The sequence below is a fragment of the Ranitomeya imitator genome, chromosome 6 (genome assembly GCF_032444005.1).
Source record: "Ranitomeya imitator isolate aRanImi1 chromosome 6, aRanImi1.pri, whole genome shotgun sequence".
Taxonomy (NCBI): domain Eukaryota; kingdom Metazoa; phylum Chordata; class Amphibia; order Anura; family Dendrobatidae; genus Ranitomeya; species Ranitomeya imitator.
The window spans coordinates 38,701,793-38,727,045 of record NC_091287.1 but is presented as its reverse complement, the minus strand read 5'-3'; the positions used below and the strand labels follow the sequence as shown (position 1 = coordinate 38,727,045).

General features: G+C 44.4%; 1 protein-coding gene across 1 annotated transcript; it reads right to left on the bottom strand.

The window, feature by feature from the left end:
* Positions 1 to 1,369: 1,369 nt before the first annotated feature.
* On the bottom strand, positions 1,370 to 24,499 carry VIM (vimentin). The gene is made up of 9 exons (XM_069729508.1): positions 23,829 to 24,499; positions 21,640 to 21,700; positions 17,053 to 17,148; positions 15,886 to 16,047; positions 9,344 to 9,469; positions 8,463 to 8,683; positions 8,324 to 8,367; positions 3,087 to 3,172; positions 1,370 to 1,839 (listed from the first exon to the last, which is right to left on the bottom strand). The coding sequence occupies exons 1-9, from the start codon at positions 24,494 to 24,496 to the stop codon at positions 1,795 to 1,797; spliced, it is 1,509 nt and encodes a 502-aa protein (XP_069585609.1). The 5' UTR covers positions 24,497 to 24,499; the 3' UTR covers positions 1,370 to 1,794.
* Positions 24,500 to 25,253: the final 754 nt, after the last annotated feature.

Genomic DNA, 25,253 nt, shown 5'->3' with positions numbered 1-25,253 from the left:
TTTGTATTGGTCAATAGATCTGATGAATGTTTCTTTCCCAGCATCCACATCATTGCTCCAAGTGAAGAAGATGCCAAGGTTCCCTGCAGCCATCAGGGCCTCCATGCAGGTTACATAGGTGTCGGCCGGACTCCTCTGGCAGAACTTGTCTCCAGTCGAACAAAAAGACTGGACATTGGAAATCCAACATGTTGGATCCTTCTCTCCTCCATCACCATCTGTCAGTGAAGAGAATCAGAAGGCCTCCAAAGTCCAAACATATTAGATTGTTGGGTATCAGTAGGTTTGGTCATTATTAATGTAAAGTTTATGATGGGACCTACTGGACTCCTTTAATGCTGGCCACAAAGCTACAATAAGTTTTGAAAACTGACCCAGTAAATGTAGACGGCACTGAATATGGTCGTAAGAGCCTACGAACCGTTTCTCCTGAAGGCTCCAGGAAAAAACGGAGACCTCCCAGACTCCTAGAAGAGATGGCGGATCTCCAGTGCTCAACTAATACCAGAAGGTTTCTTGTGTTAGATGGAGCCTGACATCCAATTGCACATGTTGGGCACTTGGTTTAAGGCATCAATGAAGCAGGGAATGGGCATAAAGGGGTGTTACCTTTAAAATGAGGATAGTTAAAGCACCTCAAACACTTATATAGCTGTTGGCTGAATCATGGTTCCACCATTGGTTTCTTGCTCATCTCCCATGCAAAGGAGCATTTACTCTGGCAACGGCTTTTTTCTTAGAGAAGCAAGGGATCGGGCGTCCAAAATCGGACACACCAGATCTTTATGCCCCCCCGATAATCATCTGTTCTGGGCCCTCATATATTGGGCTGTCGTCTGAACCCCTTGATATCGGTGTTAGTCTAGAAAAAGGCCAAAGGACGGATCGGCAAAGCACGAGTGTGCTATGTAAATGTAATAGGGGTCCAGCGTTGGGCTCGTGCAGACGTCCATGCCAATGGGTCCAAGAATGGACTGCTAATGTACGGACGTGGCTCTCCCAACCCAACCATGACAGCTTCGAATGTTTCTAGGAGGGTGGCCAGTCCGTGTATTGCGGTCCAAGATCAGAACGAAATCCACTGACGTCTGCATGAGCCCTTAGGGCAGTGTTCCCCAAGTTTGGTCCTCAAGAGCCACCAACAGGTCATGTTTTCAGGATTTCCTTACTATTGCCCAGGTGAGAATTCCATCATCTGGGCCATACTAAGGAAATCCTGAAAACATGACCTGTTGGTGGCTCTTGAGGACCGAACTTGGGGAACACTGCCTTAGGGGATCCGACTCATGCCAGACATTCCACTAATTTACCATTATCATATAATTCAGGGCTACACAATACAAGATGAAGAATTGACATACGACGCAGATCGTATTTCTAAAGATTTATTTAAAGCACTGACAGGTTGCCTGGAAGTAAAAAGCTTTTTTTTCTTGGGAATTGTATAAACAGTATTGCAGCACAAGATATTGCTATTAAGTTTTCTTTGTAAACTAGACTGAAGTGAAACCACCGTCGTTCACAAGTAAGACTTCACTCTGCAAAACCCCCAAAAGACTAATCCCCCTCTACAGCGGGCTTAGGCAACCTATAGTTCTCCAGCTGCGAAGGAACTAGAAATCCCAGCATGCCCTAACAGTTGGACAGCTACATGTTGCCACCTCCGCTTTCGAAGGAAGTCTATCCTCCCGCTCTTGAAGTAACAGCAAAAGGCACTTGAAAGCTGGTTTTCTTCAAAATGTGAACACAGGGGACGATATTATTTTGCTGGAATATCAGGAATACGTTCAGGTTTTAGTCCTCGTAGTCATCATGGTGCTGGGAACTTTCATTAATGACCTATGAAAAGAAAATATCATTAAGGTTAAGTTTTAGTGCAATCCAGAGCTGTATTCATAATTCTGCTGGTTGCTGTTGGATACAGTCAACAAGCTTGTCGACAGACACACCCCTAACAGCTAAACTAAGTTCTACACTGCAGTAGGAATTTCATTTTACCTGCACCGGACTCTTACCAATATGGAAATACCTTACTTAGCTCTTTGAACACATTAAGCTAGCAAAGAATGCTGGGAGATGTCAGCTCTGAAGCCAGCAGAATTGTGAATTCAGCTCTGAATTGTAAGTTGTAAATCAGTTCAGATATAATAACTGCACTTACAGTATAACCTGTAAATTAGCAAGCAAAGCACCGGCTCCCCACTGAGGGTAAAGCACATTAATTGCTCAAACTGTGCAAAAAAACATGAACCTAACATAAAACACTGATAGGTTTATATTAACACTATAACTTCCCTTCTATGTCAAGATTAAAGGGAATGTCAGCAGATTTTACTATGTAATCTGAGAGCAGTATGATCTAGGGACTGAGATGAGACCCTGATTCCAGTCATGTGTCACTTACTGGGCTGTGCTGTTGTATTAATATAATCACTGTTTTTTCAGCCGGAGACTATCACTAGAGGACTAGGTGTCTAGTGTCATCTAGTCTGCCTGCTCTGTGTAACTCTGCCCCAACCACTGATTGGCACCCTTCTGCCTATGCACAGTGTACTCAAAAGCTGGGGTTATACACAGCTCAGCTTGCAGAGAACTGCAAGATCTGCTGCAGAGAAAACTGGGATTTTAGCACAACTGCACCAAGTAGCCCAGTAGGTGATGCATCACTGGAATAAGGCACTCTTTCCCTTTTTTATGCTTCTTTCTGATTACACAGCGAAGACCTGCTCACAGATTCCCCTTTAGCGGAGAAGAAACTTTTCTAGTACAGTAAAGACCTGGATATGTTTCCAAATTTTTTTTAGCCGAAATTAACCCTGATGATTTACCTACACATGAACACTGCTTCCAGGTGTACCTATTCAGTGGAAGCACCACTTTATGAACCCCACTGATGTCACTGTCGGACATGGGGTCATTGTAAACTGCACCACCATTGCACCTTTGCAATTTCCTATAAACCACTGGATCTAGTTATTAGAAAATCCATATTGGCACACCCCAAAACACTAGCGTCCCACATTGATATCGTTTTGAGTGCATAATATAAGCCTCCAGGGTATACAAAATTTACAGCATACACCTACCTGACCATCTCTGGTCTCCACAGTCTTGATCAGGAGTGTTCTTTTAGAGTGGGATTCTGACGCTGGGTGGGAGTCCAGGTTACTTTCTGCAAAACAAATGTATTTTCGCATATGTCAGGAGAAAGGTTATAATAACAGTGGAAATAAACAAAAGTACAATTAGAAAATAGTGCTACTGAAAACAATAAACTGCTTAGTTGTTCAATACGGTTGTACAGTCTGTACTTGTAAAACTTCTGTGCAGCCAGAAAAAATCTGTGTAGAACGGGACTGTGGCGAGGTATAGTACAGGACTGGGGGAAGATATAGCACATGACTGTGGAGAGAGATATAGTACAGGACTGCGGGGAGGTATAGTACAGAACTGTGGGGAGATATAGTACAGGACTGTGGGGAGATATAGTACAGGACTGTGGGGAGATATAGTACAGGACTGTGGGGAGATATAGTACAGGACTGGGGGAAGATATAGCACATGACTGTGGAGAGAGATATAGTACAGGACTGCGGGGAGGTATAGTACAGAACTGTGGGGAGATATAGTACAGGACTGTGGGGAGATATAGTACAGGACTGTGGGGAGGTATAGTACAGGACTGTGGGGAGATATAGTACAGGACTGGGGGAAGATATAGCACATGACTGTGGAGAGAGATATAGTACAGGACTGCGGGGAGGTATAGTACAGGACTGTGGGGAGGTATAGTACAGGACTGGGGGAAGATATAGCACATGACTGTGGAGAGAGATATAGTACAGGACTGCGGGGAGGTATAGTACAGGACTGTGGGGAGGTAGGTATAGTACAGGACTGTGGGGAGATATAGTACAGGACTGGGGGAAGATATAGCACATGACTGTGGAGAGAGATATAGTACAGGACTGCGGGGAGGTATAGTACAGGACTGTGGGGAGGTAGAGTACAGGACTGTGGGGAGATATAGTACAGGACTGTGGGGAGATATAGTACAGGACTGTGGGGAGATATAGTACAGGACTGCGGGAAGGTATAGTACAGGATTGCGGGGAGGTATAGTACAGGGGACTGCAGGGAGGTATTGTAAAGGACTGTGGGGAGATATAGTACAGGACTGTAGGGAGGTATAGTACAGGACTGCAGGGAGGTATAGTACAGGACTGCAGGGAGATATAGTACAGGACTGTAGGGAGGTATAGTACAGGACTGTGGGGAGGTATAGTACAGGACTGTGAGGAGATGTAGTACAGGACTGCGGGAAGGTATAGTACAGGACTGCAGGGAGGTATAGTACAGGACTGCAGAGAGATATAGTACAGGACTGTAGGGAGGTATAGTACAGGGCTGTGGGGAGATATAGTACAGGACTGTGGGGAGATATCGTACAGGACAGTTGGGAGGGGCGGATGGTGATGCAGTGGTTAGCACTGCAGCCTTGCAGCGCTGGAGTCCCCACTAAGGACAACATCTGCAAAGAGTTTGTATGTTCTCTCCGTGTTTGCATGGGTTTCCTCCGGGTACTCCAGTTTCCTCCCACATTCCAAAGACATACTCATAGGGAATTTAGATTGTGAGCCCCAACGGGGATAGCGATGATAATGTGTGCAAACTGTAAAGCGCTTCGGAATATGTTAGCGCAATATAAAAATAAAGATTATTATTATTATTATTACATATAGTACAGGACTGTTGGGATGTATAGTACAGGACTGCAGGGAGGTATAGTACAGTACTGTGGGGAGATATAGTACAGGACTGCCGGGAGATATAGTACAGGGCTGCGGGATGTATAATACAGGACTGCAGGGAGGTATATTACAAGACTGTGGGGAGGTACAGTACAGGACTGTGGGGAGGTATAGTACAGGACTGCGGGGAGATGTAGTACAGAAATGTGGGGACGTATAGTACAGGACTGTGGGGAGGTATAGTACAGGACTGTGGGGAGGTATAGTACAGGAATTTGGGGATGAATAGTACAGGACTGTTAGGAGGTACAGTACAGGACTCCAGGGATGTATAGTACAGGACTGTGGGGAGGTATAGTATGGGACCATGGGGAGGTATAGTACAGGACTGCGGGGAGATGTACTACAGGAGTGTGGGGGGTATAGTACAGGAGTGTGGTGAGATATAGTACAGGACTGTGGGGAGGTATAAGTACAGCATTGTTGGGAGATATAGTACAGGACTGTCGGGAGGTATAGTACAAGACTGTGGGGAGGTATAGTACAGGAATTTGGGGAGGTATAGTACAGAACTGCGGGGAGATGTAGTACAGGACTGTGGGGAGACATAGTACAGAACTGTGGGGAGGTATAGTACAGGACTGCGGGGGTATGTAGTACAGGACTGTGGAGAGATATAGTACAGGACTGTGTAGAGATATAGTACAGGACTGAGGGGAGATATAGTACAGGACTGAGGGGAGATATAGTACAGGACTGTGGGGGGATATAGTACAGGACTGCGGGGATGTATAGTACAGGGCTGTGGGGAAATATAGTACAGGACTGTGGGGAGATATAGTACAGGACTGTGGGGAGGTATACACTAGTACGGGACCGTGGGGAGGTATAGTACAGAACTGCGGGGAGATGTAGTACAGGAGTGTGGGGAGATATAGTACAGGACTGTGGGGAGGTATTGTACAAGACTGTGGGGAGGTATAGTACAGGACGGCAGGGAGATGTACAGGACTGTGGGGAGATATAGTACAGGACTGTGGGGAGGTATAGTACAGGACTGCAGGGAGATGTAGTACAAGACTGTGGGAAGATATAGTACAGGACTGTGGGGAGATATAGTACAGGACTGTGGGGAGATGTTGTACAGGAGTGTGGGGGGTATAGTACAGCATTGTGGGGAGATATAGTACAGGACTGTGGGGGGTATAGTACAGCATTGTGGGGAGATATAGTACAGGAGTGTGGTGAGATATAGTACAGGATTGTGGGGAGGTATAAGTACAGCATTGTTGGGAGATATAGTACAGGACTGTGGGGAGGTATAGTACAGAACCGTGGGAAGGTATAGTACAGGACTGCGGGGAGATGTAGTACAGGAGTGTGGGGGGTATAGTACAGCATTGTGGGGAGATATAGTACAGGAGTGTGGGGAGATAAAGTACAGGACTGTGGGGAGGTATAAGTACAGCATTGTTGGGAGATATAGTACAGGATTGTGGGGAGGTATAGTACAAGACTGTGGGGAGGTATAGTACAGGACTGCTGGGAGATGTAGTACAGGACTGTGGGGAGGTATAGTACAGGACTGTGGGGAAATGTTGTACAGGAGTGTGGGGGGGTATAGTAAGCATTGTGGGGAGATATAGCACAGGACTGTGGGGAGGTAAAGGACAGCACTGTGGGGAGGTATAGTACAGCATTGTTGGGGGGATATATATTTCAGGATTGTGGGGAGGTATAGTACAAGACTGTGGAGAAGTATAGTACAGGAATTTGGTGAGGTATAGTACAGGATTGCAGGGATGTATAGTACAGGACTGTGGGGAGGTATAGTACAGAACCGTGGGAAGGTATAGTACAGGACTGCGGGGAGATGTAGTACAGGAGTGTGGGGGGTATAGTACAGCATTGTGAGGAGATATAGTACAGGAGTGTGGGGAGATATAAGTACAGCATTGTTGGGAGATATAGTACAGGACTGTGGGGAGGTATAGTACAAGACTGTGGGGAGGTATAGTACAGGAATTTGGGCAGGTATAGTACAGGACTGCAGGGAGATGTATAACAGGACTGTGGGGAGATATAGTACAGAACTGTGGGGAGGTATAGTACAGAACCGTGGAAAGGTATAGTACAGGACTGTGGGGAGATGTAGTACAGAAGTGTGGGGGGTATAGTACGGCATTGTGGGGAGATATAGTACAGGACTGTCGGGAGGTATAGTACAAGACTGTGGGGAGGTATAGTACAGGAATTTGGGGAGGTATAGTACAGGACTGCAGGGAGATGTAGTACAGAACTGTGAGGATATATAGTACAGGACTGTGGGGAGGTATAGTAAAGGACTGTTGGGAGCTATAGTACAGGAATTTGGGGAGGTATAGTACAGGACTGTGGGGAGGTATAGTACAGGACTGTGGGGACATATAGTACAGGACTGTGGGGAGGTATAGTACAGGACTGTGGGGAGGTATTGTACAGGTGTGTGAGGAGGTATAGTACAGTACAGTGGGGAGGCATAGTTCAGGACAGTGGGGAGGCATAGTACAGGACTGTGGGGAGGTATAGTACAGGACTGTGGGGACATATAGTAGAGGACTGTGGGAAGTATAGTACAGGACTCCAGGGAGGTATAGTACAGGTGTGTGAGGAGGTATAGTACAGGATAGTGGGGAGGCATAGTTCAGGACAGTGGGGAGGCATAGTACAGGACTGTGGAGAGGTATAGTAAAGGACTGTGGGGAGGTATAGTGCAGGACTATGGGGAGGTATAGTGCAGGACCATGGGGAGCTATAGTAAAGGACTGTGGGGATTTATAGTGCAGGGCTATGGACGGTATAGTGCAGCAGGACCATGGTGAGGTAGAGTACAGGACTGTGAGGAGGTATAGTACAGGATAGTGGGTAGGCATAGTTCAGGACAGTGGGGAGGCATAGTACAGGACTGTGGAGAGGTATAATAAAGGACTGTGGGGAGGTATAGTGCAGGACTATGGGGAGGTATAGTGCAGGACCATGGGGAGCTATAGTAAAGGACTGTGGGGATTTATAGTGCAGGGCTATGGACGGTATAGTGCAGCAGGACCATGGTGAGGTAGAGTACAGGACTGTGGGGAGGTATAGAACAGGATGGTGGGAAGTTATATTACAGGACTCTGGGAAGGTATAGTACAGGGCTATGTGGGAAGGTATAGTACAAGGCTATGGGGAGGTATATTACAGGACTGTGGGGAGGTATAGTAAAGGGCTACAAAAGGTATAGTACAGGACCATGGGAAGGTATAGTACAGGACTGCAGGGAGATATAGCACAGGACTGAAGTGGATGCTAGTATGAATCTACTGTAGAAAAGTGAAAATTGTCCTGTCAACACTGCAGTTATCAGCCCACAATATACTGTATTTTTTCTCCCATGAATGGAGAGGACCATCTACCAGACACCTCCAGCATTGCTCCTCTATAATAAAAATGGAAGATCATCTAAAACATCTTCCCACATCACATAAACATATCCTCCCTCATAATGGAACCGCATATATCACTTTTGAACTTTTATATAAAATAATATTTACCTCTCAAGCTCATGCTGGAGAAAGAATGGACTGGAATAGTAATTCTGCAAAAATAAATAAATAATAATAATGAGTCCGATTTGTACAGTACATAATAAAGATATGTGTGATCCAGATGCCACTACAGATTTCCTGTTACCTGCTCTCCTCTCCTTCCAGCAGTTTTCTGTAAGTTGCAATTTCAATATCGAGCGCCATCTTCACGTTCAGCAGATCCTGGTACTCGCGCAGGTGGCGAGCCATCTCCTCCTTCATGTTCTGAATCTCCTCTTGCAGACGGTTAATAGTGTCCTGGTAGTTAGCAGCTTCGACGGCGAAGTTCTCTTCCATTTCACGCATTTGGCGGTCGTAGGATTCATTCTGGAACACAACGACAATTCACTGAATGACCATGATAACAGAATATTAGACAATTGTTGTTCATTTTACAACAATTTTTTTTTTTTTGTCTTTTGCAGGACGAGTTGTAGTTTTGTATGGTACCATTTAGTCTAAATAATGTACTGAAAATTGGTAAGAAAATTCCAAAGTTTGATGAAATGGTGAAAAAAAATGCAATTCTCCATTTTGGGTGGGAAGTTTGCCTTTACAGCTGAGCAGTGGAGATCTTTAGCAGACCCCCGGGTGTCATTGTAACCCATCAGTAGCCAGCGATCACTTAGTGGGAGCAGATAGTAGGCGATGCGCTAGGACACTGGTGCTCGTTCCATTTAAACCTTGCTGTCAGAGACTGACAGTGGCATATAAATGGTTAACAGCAGCAACCAGAATTCGGCACTGGCAGCGACTTTCAGAGACAGGTGCTGGCTATTTAGTATAGTCAGTACCTGCCGTGTGTGGTGGAAAGTCAACCCCTGAGCCCCCTCCATAAGTGAGGACCCCTGCCCAGGACGCGAATAACACGTCCATGTGCGGGAAGGGGTTAAGATTGCTTGCAAGGTTACTGTATTTTGCACTTCAGTGGCGATGGAGCAGTAAAAATGGTTTCATGCAATAGATATAATACATTATATTACTTACAGATCCTTTCATTGCATCAATCTCACAGGTCAGGGCCTGGATCTGTCTGCGGTAGTCATTGGTCTCCTGCTTAGCTTGACGCAAGGCATCATTGTTGCGGTTAGCAGCTTCAGACAGGTCAGCAAACTGTAGAAATAAAAAGGTTTAGTAATTTAACGCCTAGCTGTCATTTCAGGCAACAGTTCACAATAAGGTGTTGTGTGTCTTTAGGAATGATACTATCTTTTGGCCATTATGTGACTTGTGTCCTGTTTTCCCACAGACTCCATCTTTAATTTTTTGTTGTCTCTGAGCTGGTGGGTGCAGACTAACTGCTATAATGTCACTCATACACTGACATGATGCATTCTTGCACTCCCTGATATGTAGCTGTGGCATAGAAAGGACATTATACAGTAGTACTGAACAGTGTAGCTGTAAATCCAGCTCTTAAGTGAAATGAACACCACACTGCTACATAGGTCTGTGCGTGTCTGTGCCTCTCTTTCAGCCTTTTTCTCACTCTGCTCCCTCCTTCCTCTACAAATCGCTCCTCTTCATAGTCCTCAATAGGCAACTGTAATCTGATCCCTCAGTGAACTGGAAGTCCATCTTGAATTGGCCAACATGGATTTTAGTTATTTTTTTTAAAGTTAATGATGAGTTCAGGAGGCAAAGGGAAGAAGTGGCTCATAAGTGGAGAAAGAGGCACATTTCTTTGATATGATATTTTACAAGTTTCTTATATTCACTTGTAATATAAACTTATGCCATGTTTGTTGAAGCGACATTGACTATTTACGATAAAAAGTCAACGACCGCTACACGCTGTCATGCAATTAATGAAGTTTTGTACTATTAGTGCACATGGATATCAGAGGACTGATCTTATGGTCTGTACCCTCTGAATAAGTCAGTGCAAATGTCTTTGGACCCTTCATATACAGGTCCTTCTCAAAAAATTAGCATATAGTGTTAAATTTCATTATTTACCATAATGTAATGATTACAATTAAACTTTCATATATTATAATAATAATAATAATAATAATTTTATTTATGTAGCGCCAACATATTCCGCAGCGCTTTACAAATTATAGAGGGGACTTGTACAGACAATAGACATTACAGCATAACAGAAATACAGTTCAAAACAGATACCAGGAGGAGTGAGGGCCCTGCTCGCAAGCTTACAAACTATGGGGAAAAGGGGAGACACGAGAGGTGGATGGTAACAATTGCTTTAGTTATTCGGACCAGCCATAGTGTAAGGCTCAGGTGTTCATGTAAAGCTGCATGAACCAGTTACCTGCCTAAGTATGTAGCAGTACAGACACAGAGGGCTAATACTGCATAAAGTGTATGAGAACATGATGCGAGGAACCTTTTTTTTTTTTTATTATAAATAGGCCACACAGGGATCGTTAGGTTAATGCATTGAGGCGGTAGGCCAGTCTGAACAAATGAGTTTTTAGGGCACGCTTAAAACTGTGGGGATTGGGGATTAATCGTATTAACCTAGGTAGTGCATTCCAAAGAATCGGCGCAGCACGTGTAAAGTCTTGGAGACGGGAGTGGGAGGTTCTGATTATTGAGGATGCTAACCTGAGGTCATTAGCGGAGCGGAGGGCACGGGTAGGGTGGTAGACTGATACCAGGGAGGAGATGTAGGGTGGTGCTGAGCCATGGAGTGCTTTGTGGATGAGGGTAGTAGTTTTGTACTGGATTCTGGAGTGGATGGGTAGCCAGTGTAATGACTGGCACAGGGTAGAGGCATCGGTGTAACGGTTGGTGAGGAATATGATCCTGGTAGCAGCATTCAGGACAGATTGGAGCGGGGAGAGTTTTGCAAGAGGGAGACCGATTAGCAGAGAGTTACAATAGTCCAGACGAGAATGAATAAGTGAAACAGTCAGAGTTTTTGCAGAGTCGAAATTAAGAAAAGGGCGAATTCTAGAAATGTTTTTGAGATGCAGGTAAGAAGAGCGAGCCAGTGATCGGATGTAGGGGGTGAATGAAAGGTCAGAATCAAGGATGACCCCAAGGCAGCGGGCATGTTGCTTTGGAGTAATGGTGGAACCGCACACGGAGATGGCAATGTCAGGCAAAGGTAGGTTAGTAGAGGGAGAGAACACGAGGAGTTCAGTTTTTGACAGGTTTAGTTTCAGATAGAGGGAGGACATGATGTTAGAGACAGCGGTAAGACAATCACTGGTGTTTTCTAAAAAGGTCGGTGTGATATCGGGAGCAGAAGTGTATAATTGGGTGTCGTCAGCATAGAGATGGTACTGGAAACCAAATCTACTGATTGTTTGTCCAATAGGGGCAGTATACAACGAGAAGAGTAGGGGGCCTAGGACTGATCCTTGAGGAACCCCAACAGTAAGGGGAAGGTGAGACGAGGAGGAACCAGCAAAACATACAGTGAAGGATCGGTCAGAGAGATAGGAGGAGAACCAGGAGAGAACGGTGTCCTTGAGGCCGATGGAGCGGAGCATAGTGAGGAGGAGCTGATGATCCACAGTGTCGAATGCTGCAGAGAGATCCAAGAGAATTAGCATGGAGTAGTGACCATTAGATTTAGCTGTTAGTAGGTCATTAGAGACTTTAATGAGGGCAGTTTCAGTAGAGTGTAAAGAGCGGAAGCCAGATTGAAGAGGGTCGAGAAGAGAGTTATCTGAGAGATAGCGGGTAAGACGGGAGTGGACCAGGCGTTCAAGGAGTTTAGAGATGAAGGGAAGATTAGAGACAGGTCTATAATTAGCGGCACAGTTTTGATCGAGGGATGGTTTTTTAAGTAATGGATGTATGATGGCATGCTTAAATGAGGAGGGAAAAATACCGGAAGTGAGGGAAAGGTTGAATATTTTTGTTAGGTGAGAGGTGATAGCCGGGGAAAGGGACTGGAGGAGATGTGACGGAATGGGGTCACTGGTGCAAGTGGTCGGGCGAGAAGATGCAAGGAGCCTGCTTACTTCTTCTTCTGTAACTGCTTCAAAGTCAGAGAGTGAACTAGATGCAGTGGGGGAGGGAGGACAGTGCATGGTATGAAGAGATTGGGAGATGATTTCCTGTCGAATGTGGTCAATTTTTTCTTTGAAGTAATTGGCCAGATCGTCAGCACGGAGATCCGTGGTTGGGGCCTGCTCTCTTGGGTTGAGTAGGGACTGGAACGTGTCAAAGAGACGTTTAGGGTTATTGGACAGGGAGGTGATGAGGGTGTTGAAGTAGGTTTGTTTGGAGAGGTGAAGGGCAGAATTGTATGTCTTTAGCATGAACTTATAATGGATGAAATCTTCGGGTAGATTAGATTTTCTCCACAGACGTTCTGCGCACCTGGAGCACCGCTGCAGGAAACGTGTTTGCGGCGTGTGCCACGGTTGTTGCCGTCTGTGCCGAGTTGTTTTATGTATAGGAGGAGCAGCTTCATCCAGAGCACTTTGCAGGGTTTCATTGTAATGCTTCAATGCAGAATCAGGACATGAGATGGAGGAAATAGGGGCCAATGAGGACTGCAAGTTCTTCATAAGTTCCTGGGTGTTAATGGCCTGTATGTTTCTATAGGTGTGGAAAGTGGGGGTGACCTGAGCGGGATGGCAGTTCTTGATAGAGAATGAAAGAAGGTTGTGGTCAGAGAGCGGGAGAGGGGAGTTTGTGAAGTCATCCACTGAGCAAAGTCGGGAGAAGACCAAGTCAAGGGAGTTTCCATCTTCATGTGTTGGAGAGTTAGTATACTGCGAGAGGCCAAAAGAGGAGGATAGAGATAAAAGGTGAGAAGCAGATGGGGAGAGGGGAGAGGCAATGGGGATGTTGAAATCACCCATGATAAGGGTGGGGGTGTCACAGGAGAGAAAGTGTGGAAGCCAGGTGGCAAAGTGATCCAGGAACTGATGAGAGGGGCCGGGAGGACGATACACCACCGCCACTCGCATGGAGAAGGGGACGTAGAGTCTGACCACATGGACCTCAAAGGAAGGGAAGACAAGTGAGGGTACTTGGGGGATAACTTGGAAAGTACATTTGGCTGAAAGGAGCAGACCAACGCCTCCACCTGCTCTGTTGTCTGATCTTGGGGTATGAGGAAAGTGTAGTCCACCATATGAAAGAGCAGCAGCAGCGGTGGTGTCTGACTGCTGGATCCAGGTTTCAGTAAGAGCCAGGAGATTAAGAGAATTAGAAAGGAAGAAGTCATGAATGAAGGAGAGTTTATTACACACAGAGCGAGAATTCCAAAGGGCACAATTGAAAGAGACAGCAGGCATGCAGGGAATATTAATAAGGTTAGAGGGGTTTCTGGGTGTAGCAATTGGGAGGTTTGACTGGCTATAACATGGGGGGCCGGGGTTTGGAGATATGTCTCCAGCGACTAGGAGAAGAAGGATCGAAAGAGTGAGCAGATGGTTAAGTGATTTGTGAGAGCGTCTCTTGTGTTGGATGTTGGGACTGAATGGATCTGTGCTGTTAAGCAATGTGAATAGAGCATGAGTGCTATACATAGGAAAGGCAAGGACAGAGGGGCCGATATGGATGGAGTGTAGAGAGTTAATGCGAGGGCGGTGAATGTGAGTGAATGCAGCAGCCAGAATATAGATTATACAAATAAATATGGTGAGTATTTGTGCTGTTTCAAGTGAATATGGATTAGATTTAGTTTTTCTTACCTGTCTAACTGCCATGTTATAACTGCCGAGTACTTAGAAAAAAAAGTACTTTGAATAAAAAATACACGAATAACAGTGCACGAATGCACCCCTGCACGAATGCATCCCCAAGCTACATCTACATTTATAGAAGGCTAGCCCTTAGATCTCTTTTTTTTTTTTTTTTTTTGTGTTAAAGCTCGTTAGCAATCAATCTAACTCAGTTGAGACAACAGGACACAATAAATGTAGTGATCAGATAAACAAATGTCCAGGTCTACATGGATCATAAAGCACTTTGAAACAGTTATGTGATCTCTCTGAGTAAGGACATGCAAAAGTGAGTTAAATATCTATAAACACAAACAAACGCATAATAGGATGACTAACATATATAGATACATGCAGGATTCAATGCCGAAGGTAGAATGACTCAGATACCATCCAAGCTGCTTGCTGTCAGGGACTGGAGCAATAGACATGCAGGATATTTCAGCTCAGATATAGATTCATTATCCACCAACTTATGCACTCAATACTTGGTCGGGAATCCTTTGGCAGAAATGACTGCTTCAATGCGGCGTGGCATGGAGGCAATCAGCCTGTGACACTGCTGAGATGTTATGGAGGCCCAGGATGCTTCAATAGCGGCCTTAAGCTCATCCAGAGTGTTGGGTCTTGCGTCTCTCAACTTTCTCTTCACAATATCCCACAGATTCTCTATGGGGTTCAGGTCAGGAGAGTTGGCAGGCCAATTGAGCACAGTAATACCATGGTCAGTAAACCATTTACCAGTGGTTTTGGCACTGTGAGCAGGTGCCAGGTCGTGCTGAAAAATGAAATCTTCATCTCCATAAAGCATTTCAGCCGATGGAAGCATGAAGTGCTCCAAAATCTCCTGATAGCTAGCTGCATTGACCCTGCCCTTGATGAAACACAGTGGACCAACACCAGCAGCTGACATGGCACCCCACACCATCACTGACTGTGGGTACTTGACACTGGACTTCAGGCATTTTGGCATTTCCTTCTCCCCAGTCTTCCTCCAGACTCTGGCACCTTGATTTCCGAATGACATGCAAAATTTGCTTTCATCAGAAAAAAGTACTTGGGACCACTTAGCAACAGTCCAGTGCTGCTTCTCTGTAGCCCAGGTCAGGCGCCTCTGCCGCTGTTTATGGTTCAAAAGTGGCTTTACCTGGGGAATGCGGCACCTGTAGCCCATTTCCTGCACACGCCTGTGCACGGTGGCTCTGGATGTTTCCACACCAGACTCAGTCCACTGCTTCCTCAGGTTCCCCAAGGTCTGGAATCGGTCCTTCTCCACAATCTTCCTCAGGGTCCGGTCTCCTCTTCTCGTTGTACAGCGTTTTCTGCCACATTGTTTCCTTCCAACAGACTTACCATTGAGGTGCCTTGATACAGCACTCTGGGAACAGCCTATTTGTTGAGAAATTTCTTTCTGGGTCTTACCCTCTTGCTTGAGGGTGTCAATGATGGCCTTCTTGACATCTGTCAGGTCGCTAGTCTTACCCATGATGGGGGTTTTGAGTAATGAACCAGGCAGGGAGTTTATAAAAGCCTCAGGTATCTTTTGCATGTGTTTAGAGTTAATTAGTTGATTCAGAAGATTAGGGTAATAGGTCGTTTAGAGAACCTTTTCTTGATATGCTAATTTATTGAGACAGGTTTTTTGGGTTATCAGGAGTTGTATGCCAAAATCATCAGTATTAAAACAATAAAAGACCTGACAAATTTCAGTTGGTGGATAATGAATCTATAATATATGAAAGTTTAATTGTAATCATTACATTATGGTAAATAATGAAATTTAACACTATATGCTAATTTTTTGAGAAGGACCTGTATTGCATAGAAAATTTCATCTCATGTATTTCGTAATTTGTGTATTTCCCCTCTTACCTTGGACTTGTACCATTCTTCTGCATCTTGCAGATTCTTAGCAGCAACATTCTCATACTGCTGGCGGACATCGCGCAGAGCGGATGTGAGGTCTGGTTTGGCGACATCCATTTCGATTTGGACGTGTTGTTCCTGGAGTTGAGCTTGAAGTTCTCGGATTTCCTGAGGAAAACAATAAAGAAGTGTTAGAAATTCAATAAATGTATATGATATCCCGAGTGGGTTGACATAGCTTTGGGTTTCCTTGATGGAACTAGTGAAGTCGCCATATCTGAGATGACATCATTTAGTCTCCACAGCTGCTCTCCATTAGTTGGTAGAGTTGAGCAAAACAATTTGCAGGACCCTGGTCTAGCAGTCACTTTGCTAGGCCCATGGCCGCCAGACCAATGCCCTGTGAACCTTCTCCTACCTGTTAGTACCCTCGGTACCCTTTCTGATTAGTAAGCCTGAGCGATGTCGTGCATATATTATGCCACAAAGATGACAGCAGGCCGGGCCTACTAATTAGATGAGACACCAAGGAACGTGACAAACAGGACGAGGTTTGCAAGGCTTTGGTCTGGAGGCCAATTGTTGCTCAACTCCTGAAAACAGAAGATCAGGTATGGTAAAACTCCACACTCTGATAATTATTTCATCAAACATCGACATTGGGAGAAGGTTGGGACACCACCATATCCATTAGATGATTGGCCGGTTTACCCAAAATTGGCATTCTAATCTAATGTGTTTGGTCACCGGTGAAAAGTATCACTTAGGTTCGGAGGTGTTAATAATCCGAGAGACCTGGAAATTTAGCTATGATCACTTTGATGATATCTGAGGACCACAAGGTGAAAAAAAAGACCTGATGAGGACCACAAAGTAAAATAGACAGCAGAGAAAAATGAGTGGAATATTAAAGAAGTAACAGCTATGGATATGCCACAACCTGTAAGACTGGAAAAGGGACAGCAGTCTTCATGGAAGTCCATTCTAGACCAAAGATACCTACTTTTGTCTCCTTGCCACAAGACCACGGATAACTTTTTGTATTCTCAGTAGAAATGTACTTTTTTACTTTGAATGGTCCAACATATCCCAGATTACATCACATTTATCCTACAGATGCCTAACGTAAAGTACGGTCCACACTTCTTGAAGATTTGTTTGGATGGGACTTACTTCATCGTGTAACTTCTTCAGGAAAATGATTTCTTCTTGGAGAGATTCCAGTTTGCGTTCCAAGTCGACACGAGCCAGACTTGCATTGTCTACATCCTGCAAGGAAGAAATAAAAAGTTGACTTTACAGACTTCAAGATATTAATTGGTTTAATTTAGGTCTTCTTCATCAAGGCACAACTCTGGGGTGAAGACTCCACCCTCGGCAATCACTAGCAGTCAGTCTGGTTTATCTCTTCATTTTGGTCAACTAGATGGGGCGGTGTCAGAGTGCAGCAATATTATGAGACTTTGAAGCCCTTTTAGGCACCTGTTTCTTCTCCCAACATGTCTGTTAAGTAAATAATTGCCTTTCCCAAAAAATAACAAATCTGGAACATCTTTTCTACTATTCTTCCTGTCACTCCTGGAAATGTATGAGTAAAGTGGATTTGACCAATACCCTTGTCAACGGAATGTATCAGCACTTATTGGACGCTGTCAGAATTTTTATAGACCCACCTCACTGATGAGGGCGATTGTAACAAAAAGGAGGCTAATTTATTTATCATTTTGCAGGATGAATAAAGGAGGAAGCAAAGGATCAAAAAGGTGAAAAATAAATCCAACCTATATGATCCCTTCAGGTATAGTCAGAGGAAGGCGCTCATATAAATGGGATTCTCCACTAAAAAGGTCTAATGGTTAATGGCAGGTGGAAGCAACCTCTGACGCTCCAGCCATGGTGACAATTCAACTCCTGGCATGCTGGTAGTTGTAGTTTCTCAACAGCTGGAGGGCGCAGGTTGCTGTCTTGAGATTCTCCCAGTGCTCCTCCAACTTCACCATAACTTAAGGTAACGTAACCAAGAACATAAACCGTCATCTTCCTGAGAAGAAGACATTGCTGCTTTCTGGAAATTTCTATACAAATATTCTGCAAATATGACCAGCATCTACATCTTCAAATGCATCTTCAAAGGATGGAGAGCGACGCATTATCCGTTATGTGCAAATTTCAGCCGTTACCTTCTGAACATAAATACAGAGCGATGGCTTTATAGCTTTCAATGAATAGTCACTAATTATGTGCTGTCTCTACCCCCACACCAATGTATTACTGGCTTTACTCATGTCAATAAGTCTTTATGAAAGACCACAACTCAAAGACCCCCAGTGTGTGGACAACTGCTATGGCAACCAAATGCGTCACTGACTAATCTCCCATTGTATTACTGACCGCTCCTCAAATAATGGAGCTCTGTGCTATGGCTATAGCTGTTATCACTGTGTAAGAGGGTGGACAAGGAGTCCTGTCCCACTCATGAAGCCGGTGAGGCAGTTGTGCTGAAAGTTATTTTGTGTGGTAATATTTGTTCATATTATAAAAAAAGTATTTTATCCCTATGGTCGTTGTGTATGTCAAGTTCCTGCAGGGTTAACTGCAAGGCTGGCCCCTGGGAGTGGCAGAGGGTGGCCCTAGGGGAACCAGTGGGAAGGAGCCATTCCCAGAGGACGTCCTTACAGTTAACTCTGCCAAGACGTCTTCATGAGGAGGACAGGACTCATTGTCCACCTACCTACAACTAGATAGATAGATAGATAGATAGATGGATAGATAGGATAGAGCTTTTTGCAATCCCCTTACATTTTAGTTGATATTAATTATTTGGGAGATCTCATTTCAATTGCGGTTTTACATCAGAAGGATTTCCTCACCGCTATAGTCTGTTTGCGGTAAGTAGATTGTGGATGTGTATAGAGCATGTCACACTGCCCCTCCATAAGTGTCTGACTGGACAGCGTCAAGCCCAGCAGGACGCAGAATGGACTAATGGTTACGTGCGCTCTCTATCATAAGGCTAGAACCCGCGACCTCCAGAGGATCCTAGTTTTCTTTATTGGACCGCACCAGTCACATCTGCCTCTATCCAGACCATCTCTGCACATGTTTAAGGCCAGACAAGGGGACAGGAAATAAGTAGTCCAGGCTTCCGTCAGGCAAAAAAAAACAACTTTTATTCTGCCATAAAAGATGCAATGCTTCGACCATCTGCAGTCTTATAAGGTAAGATAGGGGGGGAGCAGAGTCCCGATGGTACCCTCGCAATTATCTATACTGTTGTTTGCACCATTTTGCATCCTGAAAAAGACCAGTATTAGGCCAAAACGTTGCATCCTGTATGGCAGAATAGAAGTTGTTTTTTTTGTAATCATCCAAACCCGGGTGCTGTCTACTACTTTCTAGTTTTACATAATTCTAAGTGACCTCCTTGAGATTTGGGGTAAAAAATACCCCGTTTCTTACTAATCCAAGATGAGTGCTGGGGGCAAAGTTTTCTTACTATTGATCTGATAGGAAATGTCAGAGCTCCTCCTTTACATCTCTAGGATGTGCCTTAGTTTCTGGGATGCTAGGAGTCCTAGTCACACGGCCACGTTTTCCGTTTACAGTGTAAAAAAAAAATTCTGCTTTGGATTGAAATTAAAAAGGGTTAAGCGCTGCTGTGGGTGGGACGCATTGGCACATCAGCTATCTCCGGATTGCACAACTTAATATTTTTTTTTTTTCCTCCGCGTGATCGTTAGCTCCTTAACAGGAAAGTTATGTAATGCACAAGGACTACTTCCTGCACAAAAATCATATGATACAGACAATATATGTATATATATATATTTTTTTTTGGTCATGGCCGTCTAATCAGATGAATAGAATTTCCTTTGCATCCCACACATAATAAAATGCTGCGAGCAACAAAACCCTACAATGATCCCACAGAGCGAGCTTTTCTTCCAGGCTATTGGTCTGGTTCCCACATTCCTCGATGAAGGCGTGAGAAAGCAGCAGATCTTGTCAGGAAAGGAAACAGATGGGCCCTTTGCTCTATGGCTGCAGTGTAAGATACTTTTGTGCCGGGCCATGGGGTCGCCTCTTTGTGTAAAAGGAATGGGCGATGGGAGTTAAGACACAGACTGAGGTCCCTTTAAGGATCACACAAGTGGTGGCCATTGTGTGCAGTCCTCTAGAAACGAAATGCTTAGGGCTCGTGGATCCTGCGGCGGGGCAACTTGAGACCATGGAAGACTAAACTAGACTTGTTAGACTCTCTGATAGAGTTATGAATGGCTCCCATAGAGCGGAGGACTGTCGCGCCCTCTCTATGAGCCCGAGCCGCTCCGTTTTAGTGGACCACGTGGGATTGACTCATCCTTATATTACATGGAGAAGACCACCGTAATCACTTCAATGAGGGGACTGTATCATTCATAAAAAGGTTTTTCATGATGAATAAATAATTTGCTTAAATATGTTTGTTTGTTTTTTTCAATCTGGTATAAATGCCGCTGTTCTCCTGAATCCGGCGATGTTTTCCTTGCGTTTCTGCGCCTCTCCGTTCCTGAGATATGGTCCTTTTCTCCCGTGTACATAAAACTAGTCGTCTTAATCAAGTGGGTGTGGTCCTCCACTCATCTGTGGGCGTTTTCTCGATGACCGCACCCACTTGACTAACAAGGAAGAGAGCCGTATCTCAGGAACGGAAAGGCGCAGGAACAAAAGAAAAACATCGCCGGATTCAGGAGAACAGCGGCATTTACATCAGATAAAGCATTATGTATTTATGACAAATTATTATTTTTTTTACCATAAAAAACCTTTTTTATGAATGAAACAGGCATTGGAGTAATTACTGTGGATCTGGATTCTAAATTTGCAACCTCTGTTACATGTGGTGTTACATTTTACCTTTTCCAGGTCCTTTTGTTAAGGAGCAAAACAGGAAAATTCAATGTCGGGCCTGAAGAGGCGGAGCTTGACAGGCATTCTCTCATTGGCGTGTATGGAATCCTTGTGTCATGCCCCGCCCACTAAAGAATAGTCTATATATATATAATGTTAGATATAAATACATATAATTTTTCACTTTTGACAGGAGCGTAAAGGGAACATATCACTGCCATAGGGGGCTTGTATTCAGATCTATCAGTTCGTGGGTGTGACAGCCGAGATCTCAGAGTCCTGCCGCAAGTTTCCTGCAGAACTAAGCATTTATTTGAATGGGGTTATTTTGGGGGGGCGCACACATGGATTTTTGCAAGCCCCATTCACATGATTTCTGCAATGCGGGAATTTGCTGTTATACAAAATTTTCTATTCTTTTATGCAAATTTGGCAAAATTAGGGGAAAAAAATTGTAATTTGACATCACGCTGGCTTTTTTCATATCTACATAAAACTTATTAAAGTTACATTAATCATCAACTAAATATTTTTTGCGGTAGAGTTGAACGCAAGCTATTGTTCTCTATTATCAGCGACTCATGATATTCTTCTAAAAAGTGTAAAAAATAAATAAATAAATAAAACTGTATCTCCAGTGTTAAGAAGCACCGGAAATATTATACATGTGCGACTAATATTAGCGGGCATCTTTGTATAAGCCGACGACTAACGTTACGTCTCCTTTAAATATTTAATTGATACAGTTGCGCCACTAGGGGGCACAGAAGAGAAAAGCCTCATGGCATGGTGCCAACAGGAAAGAAGGGGGCGTCAGTCAGCATTTCCTGGGGGTTGTTTTTGAGTATCTGCATCTGCAAAGCCACAAACCTGTCGGAATGACTGAAGGTTGCTCTCGGCTTCTTCTTTCTGAATCATTTCATCTTGCAGCCTACAAGCAAAAAAAAAAAATAAAAAAGGATAATAAATTTAATCCTATAAAAATAAAATAAGAGACCCATCGCCATAAAAGAATATTGCGTAACCAAATTGATCATTTTTATCCTAAAAGGAATGAAAGAAGATGCCCCCCCCAATCAAAATAAGAATATTGTCTAAAAAGAGGTTAAGTCGGCTACCAGAAAGTCACATCTAATGTTATAAAGACTCGTAAGCCTACAGATGTAGCAGAGTTGACTTAGTTAATGTAGTAAAGATGAGTTTGTTATCCTGGGATGTGTTTTACATGGGGCTGCAACTAAATTTTGCATAGTAATATCTAACGAGGTCTCCAGAACATAGCACCTAATGAAATTAATTCTAATAATTGATTATCTTATAGGATATTAATTAAGAATTGTGTTACCCCGTACGTATAAAACTTTCCCCGTTCCCACCATCATGCTGCAAGCTAGGCCCCGATCCCAATTCTGACCTGCCACACCCATCCAGCCGTGGACCCACAGACCAGACACTCTCTCTCTTTTTCTCTTGCCTGGGGCACCGCCCAGGGCCGGACTGGCCATCTGGCAATTCTGGCAAATACCAGAAGGGCCTGTCTGGTCATGGGCTGCCTTGTCTGCTACATTGTTAACAGAATAGGTGAATATCTTACCCCAGCAGGCCACAGGTATCATTAGAAATATTGGTCTTGTAGAAAATCCTCCATCCAGGGTAATATTAGTAATATATCCCATCTGGTTCATGGGGACGGAGACAACATGGACCTGTGTGATTTCAAATGCCAGAGCTGAATTTCAGCCCCAGTCCGTACCTGGCACCGCCACTAGGATCCCAGACCTAATATTATCCTGCATGGCTGGAGTTTTTCATCTTTTTTCTTTGTTTGGACCAGCAATCTAAACACTGATGGATAAAGTGCCCCTTGTTCCAAGCCAAAAAAAACATTAACCCTAACGGTCAACGCCGGCCTGACCTACATACTTCAACAACTTCTCTTGGCAAGAAACTTTTTCTCTTTTTTTGGGAGGCCACATGTTTAAGAAAACGAGTCATTCTGAAATCTCGGTGAAGCACTTTAGGAAGACAAAAAGATTCCAATCATACTGGAGAAAGTAACCATTGAGTGGTGAAGCAAGGAACTTGCGCAACAGATTGGGGAAAGCTTAACCTTCAAGAAGAATCTTTAGACCTGACTATTCACTCTAAGCAACGATCACCGAGCTACGACTTGACGACTTTGGACGCATCAAAGGAAGAGAGCAATCACCGGAGAAGGACATCATGGTCGGAAGAATAGGAGGAACAACGTGAAGGAAGAACAGAAAGAACAAGTCGAAGGAAGAATAGAAGGAATAAGGCGAAGGAAGAATAGAAGGAACAAGTCGAAGGAAGAATAGAAGGAATAAGGCGAAGGAAGAATAGAAGGAACAAGTCGAAGGAAGAATAGAAGGGATAAGGCGAAGGAAGAATAGAAGGAACAAGTCGAAGGAAGAATAGAAAGAACAAGTCGAAGGAAGAATAGAAGGAATAAGGCGAAGGAAGAATAGAAGGAACAAGTCGAAGGAAGAATAGAAGGAATAAGGCGAAGGAAGAATAGAAGGAACAAGTCGAAGGAAGAATAGAAGGAATAAGGCGAAGGAAGAATAGAAGGAACAAGTCGAAGGAAGAATAGAAGGAATAAGTCGAAGGAAGAATAGAAGGAACAAGTCGAAGGAAGAATAGAAGGAATAAGGCGAAGGAAGAATAGAAGGAACAAGTCGAAGGAAGAATAGAAGGAATAAGGCGAAGGAAGAATAGAAGGAACAAGTCGAAGGAAGAATAGAAGGAATAAGGCGAAGGAAGAATAGAAGGAACAAGGAGAAGGAAGAATAGAAAGAACAAGTCGAAGGAAGAATAGAAGGAATAAGGCGAAGGTAGATCGGTAACCCGATGGCTTGATACTGTCAAGATAATGGCGGAGAAGACCCTGGTGGACCTATCTAGGCTTGCACAGATTCGATCTTCCTACAGATCGTTTATCCATCATCAAGTCGCCGTGGCTCAAGATCGAGACGAAGGCTGTTAATTAATTACATTTAGACAAAGGATGTTGCATAATTCAATGGCAAGAAACTTACTTTTCTCTGAGTCTTTGCAGATCATCTCCCAGGTTGTCTCTATCCACTTCCACCCTGGCTTTCTCGTTACTGAGAAGATCCACTTGCCTCCTGAGGTCCCTCATTTCTTCTTCGTACAGGTCCCCCACCCTGGAGGTCCCCTTTCCTTTCAGCTGTTCTAATTCAGCCAAAAGTATCTTGTTCTGCTGCTCCAGGAACCGAACTTTGTCAATGAAGTTGGCAAACCTGTCATTGAGCTCCTGCATCTCAGCCTTCTCGTTGGTCCGGTTGGCTTTGAACTCCAAGTTGATGGCATCTGCCAGGGAGAAGTCTACACTATCTGTTAGCCTGGCTGGAGGAAGGCTGCTCCTCAGCCTGACAGAGGAAGCCTTGGTTATAGTAGCTGGGGAAGAAGAGGTTGTGTAGACCACTCTGCTGGTGAGACCACCACCACTGCCGTATCCAGGGCGGTACGCATTGCCCAGGGTGTACCTGTTGTTGGAGGTGACATAGCGACTTCCAGAAGAGCTGGATCTGGGGTTCCCCCCAAAGAGCCTCTTGTATGAAGACTTGGTACTCATGGTGAGCAGATATTCCTTGGTATGAGGTGGCAATGCAGGCTGCAGTGGTCCCCTGTGCAGACCAGTCAGTGCTTCAGCAGGAGGCAGAACTGGCATGTAGACTGGCATTTATAGTGCAGATAACGGCACAGGGGTGCGGAGTGATGCCACCGGCGACCAATCAGCTGGGCCTCATGGGGACCTTCACTAATCCACAGCCAATAGAAGCAGGCAGGGCTGGACCTCAGAGCTGGAGCATCGTTATTTGTCTCCTGCCAGTGAGAGCTCAACTTCTGCCAAACTTTTTTTTTTTAACTTCTAAAAAAGTTTTCAAAAGTTTCTTCCAACTTCTGCGTGCTATAAAGAAAAGGGCAAAAACCTTCTAAAAACAGGCTGGGGGCAATGGGACGCAAAGAATATTTATTTCTGACACTGTAGAATGCAATAATGCCAGGGCATGCTGGCATTTGTAGTACTTCAGCAGCATCACTTTGGACTAATAAATCAAGGATGTTATGGCAGGGTTGGCACCGTAATTGATACATAAGACTAATGGCACATGCTGGGATTTGTAGTTCCACAGCATTAAGCCTCATGATATGCCATACAAGTAACTGTTTCTACAGTGGTTTGTTTAGCTGGGCATGCTGGCATTTCTAGTACTACAATAGCATCACTTTGGACATATAGTTCAAGGATGTTATACCGGGTTTATGCTGGGTTGGCAGATGCAGCTCCACCATAACTGATGCACAAGACTAATGGCACATGCTGGGATTTGTAGTTCCACAGCATTAAGCAATACAAGTAACTGTTTCTAGAATGGATTGTTTATCTGTGGTTCAATTTGCTGGGCATGCTGGTATTTGTAGTGCCACTGCAGCTG